We start from the raw sequence: 6,543 nt of genomic DNA, 5'->3' as shown, positions 1-6,543 counted from the left end.
CTGTAATATCTACGAATATTTCGTTTAACGTAAATTTAAAATCATTCTAGAAAGGTAAATAATGATTCAGAAATTTCTATTAAAATCTTGCTTTCTTTTCGCGTTCTTTTAATTCATTATTAAACTTGAGTGGAAACGGTACAAAGTCACATAAATTGGTTCCTAGCGTCATGTTTATCTATCATACAGCAAAATGTAAGACTGAATTTGTGAGCCAATGAGTTTAGGGCATGAAAACAAAGTTTCACGAATTTAGATTGCTATCCAACATGTGCTGCGCATGCTTTGAATACCGAGGGTCAAATACCTGGTTTTAAATAAGCAATACAATGACCGTCAGGTAATATGAAAGGTGTTCTCAATTGCGATGACTATGCTTCCACAAATTATAACTGACACATTTGATCTTTGCGTGAAAAAAGACTGAAAAGTACTTCCTTAGCAAGCAATATGCAACAACTTCAACAACAAATCGGGCCATTAAACCAGTCTTTAGTACATATTATATAGATAACAAATGTAACAGCACTTTGAAGAAAGGAGATTTCACGTACCAGTCTATTGATGCTGACTACAGTAGCGTGTTTTCTGTAGTTCTGTTATTGAATCTGATTTTAAAATCAGCATCCAATTATCAAATTTGGACCTTTTGTCGAATGTTTAGTAAAATTACGTACTTTGTGAATATACCACTTTCATTTTATTTCAGTTTTATGTTTGCATGAAAAGCATTTTGCGTTTGTTTTGTTTGTTTAATGAGCAGAGACGATTTTCTTTTATTCTCATACACTTCTTAAAATGTAACATTTTATACACTTTTCCTGCACAATATTTCTTATTTCTAGTAATGATAAATATTTTATAGTGTGTTAACTGTTTTTCTTTGATTGAAAGGTGTGTCCTTTGGTTTGGAAAATGTGTTCAGAATACTGAGGCTCAAATGCCTTGCCAGATATTGAATTATTTTTTCCAGGAAACATGTTCGGTCAAGTGTTTTCGTTCATGTCTAGTCTATGTTCTCGTATTCCTGTGCTGATATGTAGACCCTCTATCTCTTCCTTTCTTGGTATACAAATATCGACGGTTCTTTTAAGTACAGTGAATGTATGCCTTAGTCCAAGGAATATTGAATGACTTCAAAGCCGTGGATGACTATGCGGTAGGTTTAATCTTGATTTATATAGCTATTACTACTATGTAATGTTTCATTCAAAAAAGTCATATACGGTACCATAAAAAAGCTAAACAACATTTAGCAACATAACTTATGCGTGAAGATCCTCCAGATAAATTCTCTTGTTCGTCACACTAGCTGAAATGTCTCTGGCCTAGGCTTTGCCTGACTGGGAGAAGAAGCTAAATTTATCACATAATCCTGAATTACGCATACTATCACGTACCACTTGTCGCGACGAATGTAATTCACCATTAAAACAAAAAAACATAGTAGCAATGCCATATTAGGAAGCTGTCGGAGGTTTCCGACTCAACGTTGTGCGCTCGGGAATGTTCGGAATGTCAACTGAATCATGCAAACCCCACCTTGAACTTTTGTAAAGTGACAGGTATATAAAGCAGTCAGGTGAGAGGAGATTTCAGACTTGCTCTGAATCTGATTGATCAAGATCGAAGAAAGAATAGAAGAACTTGTTTCATAAAGATAATACGGAAGAAAAGTAAACGGATTTAATTTTTACCGAGAAAAAGGAAAACCTTTTTTTCGAGATACTCCACTTTCACAGAGAAAATCAAAAGATGAACATCATTCTGTCGCTACTCGCTGTACTTGTAAGTATGGATGATTCTCAAGAATATTTACTCAAAATATGTCAAAATAAGCTGAAATAACATGAAAGATAACAGTGACAAACAAATACCTAATACAAAACACAATATTTAACTTTGCAAAGACAACTAAACTAATGATTCTTTATTATTTAGGAGAAATCAGATTTTACGGTATCTTTGTGGGAGTAATACATATAAAATATAATGACATCTCATGATTTTATTCAGAAAAATGTTATAATTGTAATTTTATAACAAACTATATACAGTCCGAGAATTAGATGATATTTGAGCAAATCTGGAGTACTAAGACAACGTAATGTTTAGGGTCTTGTGGCCTTTAGTGGTCTTGCTATTTATTTATTTATTTATTTATTTATTTATTTATTTATTTATTTATTTGAATTCATTTTTGAATCACAGTTTTAATACAAATGTATCTCTTTGTTTCAAAATGAAAATTAAATTAAAGCACACGTTCTGTTCCGGATAACTACAATGAAATTATCTTATTATCTCTGCCACCACTGGCTAAAATATTTGTAAAATCTGGCTGACTTTTAAGGGAGAGAAATAAATAAATCATATTAGACTATTTTCAACAAGCCACTTTTGTGTTTGAGCTAACTCGTCATACATTCCTGAACTTTAACCTTCTGCACATAAATTTGTAGCCTTCGGTGTCTGCCTCAGTATGGGCGAATGTAAATATAGCCTAATCTTTCTTGTGAGATCAGATCTCCGGATACTGAGCGCAGAAACACATTACGGCATGTTTAAGTAATATATACACGAAATAAATATTTTTTCTTACAGATTTACAGCTGTCAAGCCGCACCTAAATACAAGAAACCAACAGAGTCAATCGATGATGAGGGTAACGATTTAATATTTTTATCTGTGTAAATCTATGATCTAAGAGTTTATAATATTCATAGGACTGTACCAGACAATTAACTTTATGACAGAGTTTAAACGGCATGGCTTTATGTAATAAAATAAGACCAAAAAAAGAACAATCCTATTTTTTTTTTATTTCTAACAAACGAGTTTCCTTTCTTATTCAATAACAGAAATGGAGACTTTTCGAATTTTCCTATCATTCTGTGGAACTCAAATCTAAGTTTAAAAAGTGTAGGCTTCGAAAATTTGGGCATAATTTCCTTGTTTAGTTAAAAGAAGAAAAAGAAGCATTTTTTGTGGTTGTTTTAGATAGGTCGTTTCGTCCTTTAAAATTCGATTAAACTCTCAATTGAATACGTGTCCTATGAGTCCTATGTGTTTTTGTTTTCTTTTGTTTGTGTTTTGAAGACAAAACCATACACTAATCATGACCCAAAAGTAAAATGGTAAAACTTTCCTTATTGGAGTAAAATGCCTTTCTTATACGAAAGCATGCGAGAGGAGGTACTACCTGCCCAATTTTAAAATTCCTCCTTCAACTGATGGTCAATTCCCGCTCTTGGCCATCTTGCAGAAAGTCGTGCAGTATTCCTTAAAATAATATTGCAGAAAAGATTAAAATGCATAATTTGTCGACCTTACTTAAATATCCTATTTGAACATATATCACAAACGTAATAATGTGATTATCTTATTCCGAATTCTCTTAACTTTTCAGTGTGTGGCGGAAAACCAGCGGAATTGTTCTTTCTCGTGGATGCATCATCAAGCATATGGCCGGTGTATTTCATGAAACAGCTTCAATTCGTCCGAGACGTGATAGACACATTTGAGATTTCTCCCAACAAGACAAGAGTAGGGTTGTCCACCTTCTCCAACCGGTACCATCCCCACATTGCTCTGGACACCTTTGATACAAAAGAGAATCTTCAAACCGCTGTTGACCAGGTCCGCCAGGAGGGAGGGGGTACCTACACCCATCTGGCCATCGAAGGTATGCGAACCAGAGGGTTCGACAAGAGGGTCGTCCGGCAGGGTGTCGTCCAAATAGCAGTAGTTATGACAGATGGACAGTCGATAAACATGAAAGAGACGGCCAATGAAGCCCAAAAACTTAGGGATGAAGGGGTCGTGATCCTGTCTGTTGGAATCGGAGATAAAGTCAATCAGCAAGAACTACGGGCCATTGCGAGCGCGGAGAAATACGTGTTCCAAGTGGCCAGCTTTGATCTCCTAGACACAATGAAAAAGACAGTGTCATTCAAAGTTTGCGAAGGTGAGTAATTTCACAAAATCTGATATCACATATAAACCATGACTATATATTATTTACAGTTATGAAAACAGGCCAAGCCGAATAGAAATGCTTTAGTGGGCCATGTTATCGTTAGTAACAGTAGTAAATAATATGAAGTATATCAAGCCACTAAACTGAAGTGGTTCATTAAGTTTTGATAATATTGGCACATAAATAACCATTGTTGCAGATGATTGCTGCAACTGTATCTTGTAGTTTTATGACGCGAAGAAAATCTATTTATGAAGAAATTATCTCTCTTTAAGTCATATAACCACTACATCACGCCTCATTTAAAAGTACAGACCAAGTGTCAAGAACTAGAAGTTCTTAACCTATAACATAACCATGTATATATACTTATTTAACATAATATTTTAGGTAGTCATAAATTATAATACACCGAAAGATAAAAGGACAGTCTTTCCATTTTTAGTGGAATTGGGACCACAAATGGATCAACCAGCCTGTGGCGCTACTAATCAAGCCGACATAATGTTCGTGATGGACTCAGCTGCATTGGGATCCGAGAAAACAGCCAAGATACACAACTTTTTGAGCGACCTCACGCCAGATTTTAACATGGATTCGGGTAATATTCGGATTGGAGTGGAGTCCCGCAATTGCGCTGAAAACGATATCCGATTGGCGGACTATACGGACAAGAGCGAGCTGGCAAAGGCACTCAGGAACATAGAGTTCGCTAATCTCGGTCACATGATAAAAAAAATGAAAACTCATAGTTTCAAAGAAGAAAACGGTGGCAGAGACACGGCTAGGCATATGGCAGTAATCTTTGTAGACAACAAACTAGGTGAAAATGCTAAAGAAATTTTTCTTGAAGCCCACAAAGCACATAAAGATGATATTGAACTATTTGTTTTTGCGATTGGAGATAGCGTAATAGACGAAGAACTCCAAATGCTATGTAGCCACCCAGTTGATACTCACATTATAAGAGTGAACTCATATGATGAACTACCAATGCTCAAGGAGGATTTCATCAACAAATTGTGTAATGGTAGGTACCACTTTATTAAACGTATATATTCAAAATTAAATCTAAGGCTGATGTCCAGAAGTCGTTTTGTACGTTCACTACTTCATGGGATTTAACCTTGGGTATATTTATACTTGTAAATTAGTCTCACGTTTGTCCACGCCCGACACACTATCCTGTCACGACATACTATCTTTCGAAAGGACGTAATAAAATTCAGACGGAAATAAGACGAAACCTATTTACCTTTACCAACCGCTACATCGTCTACATACCTACTACATACATTAGGACCCATGCAGCCACGTGCATATATATATATATATATATATATATATATATATATATATATATATATATATATATATATATATATATATATATACACGCTAACCCTCAAACAACAAATGAGATGTTTTCATTCGAGAAGTAAGAACTTACATAAACAGTGAATAATGTGAATGTCAACGGAAAGATAGAATTTTGTTAGCCCAATAGCTCGCGTTTATCTCATGAAGTATTTAGGTATAAACAATCTCATGGATATCTTTCATTTCAGGCTTATGAGCTAAGAAGGACTGCAGTTTGTGCCAGAAAAGGTTGTGATAGCATTCTGATTTCATTAAATGTGAGGGTTGAAGTAACAAGGACAGTTATTACCACGGTCAAGTGGTTGCAACTCTGATACGATGACGTGTCTTGACCATTGTAGATAGTATCGTGTGCAACCCTGTTAATGTGGATGGTCCACGCGCCAAGAACCGGCTGGATTCCTTCGTTTCTCCCGGTACCAACAACTGTGATAAGAACATTATGTTTTTTGCGACAATCTCCTATAATTATCAAAAATATTATATTTATATTGATAAATCGACAATAATTGTGTTCATATAGGTATTGAGTGTTTTGGTTTTAATATGTTTTCCGAACTCTCTTGTTCACGGTAATCTCGTCTTGATAATATGCTGCCATTTGCAATAGTTTTACGACTACTTGCCAAATATAACCTTTGTATTAAAAGTATTTACTCTATAAATCAGAAGAAAATTAATTTGCATCAAGCATTCGTTTAATAATGCTACACAATGCAACGACAGCAACAGGGTTACATGGGTTGTCTCCCTTCGTTGTTATGCATTCCAACATCATATACTGTTTTTGAAAGAAAACTTGAGTATCATGTCATCAAAATTAATTTATTTTCTTATTTGATTAATTTTTGCCATTCCTTATCCTCCCGTTATTTTTCTATGCTGTGTGATTTGACGTTAGTTTTTTATCAATAGCCTTGGCATTTAAAATGCAACGGCGAAATTACATTAATCAAAGACACGTGACTTTTAAAGAAGCTAAAGAAACAAATGCACACACATGATTGAATAAATTGACAATCAAATAGTAAACGATGGAAAGAAGGGGCATACTAGTATTTCAATGGTTTAAAAGTAACACAATTCGCAAGTGGGCCGATAGTTGGGTTATGAAACCGTTGTTTTATTTGTATAAAAAAGAAATTAGGTTGACTGGAAGAAATTTGGAGGGGGGGGGGGCAGTT

At 34.9% G+C, this 6,543-nt stretch overlaps 1 protein-coding gene across 1 annotated transcript in view; it reads left to right on the top strand.

Moving 5' to 3' along the window:
* Positions 1 to 1,588: 1,588 nt before the first annotated feature.
* Positions 1,589 to 6,543, top strand: part of LOC149801676 (collagen alpha-5(VI) chain-like) — a 43,894-nt gene continuing 38,939 nt past the window's right edge. Inside the window, exons 1-4 of the mRNA XM_089956825.1 lie at positions 1,589 to 1,788; positions 2,605 to 2,665; positions 3,410 to 3,967; positions 4,425 to 5,009. Of these exons, the coding sequence (XP_089812951.1) occupies positions 1,756 to 1,788; positions 2,605 to 2,665; positions 3,410 to 3,967; positions 4,425 to 5,009 (1,237 nt within the window). The 5' untranslated portion in view covers positions 1,589 to 1,755. The remainder of the gene's footprint in view (positions 1,789 to 2,604; positions 2,666 to 3,409; positions 3,968 to 4,424; positions 5,010 to 6,543) is intronic.

Source organism: Sinohyriopsis cumingii, chromosome 4 (genome assembly GCF_028554795.1).
Source record: "Sinohyriopsis cumingii isolate HCF-2022 chromosome 4, ASM2855479v2, whole genome shotgun sequence".
Classification (NCBI taxonomy): Eukaryota; Metazoa; Mollusca; class Bivalvia; order Unionida; family Unionidae; genus Sinohyriopsis; species Sinohyriopsis cumingii.
The sequence above is the reverse complement of the archived record's forward strand: the minus strand, read 5'-3'. Positions and strand labels throughout refer to the sequence as shown.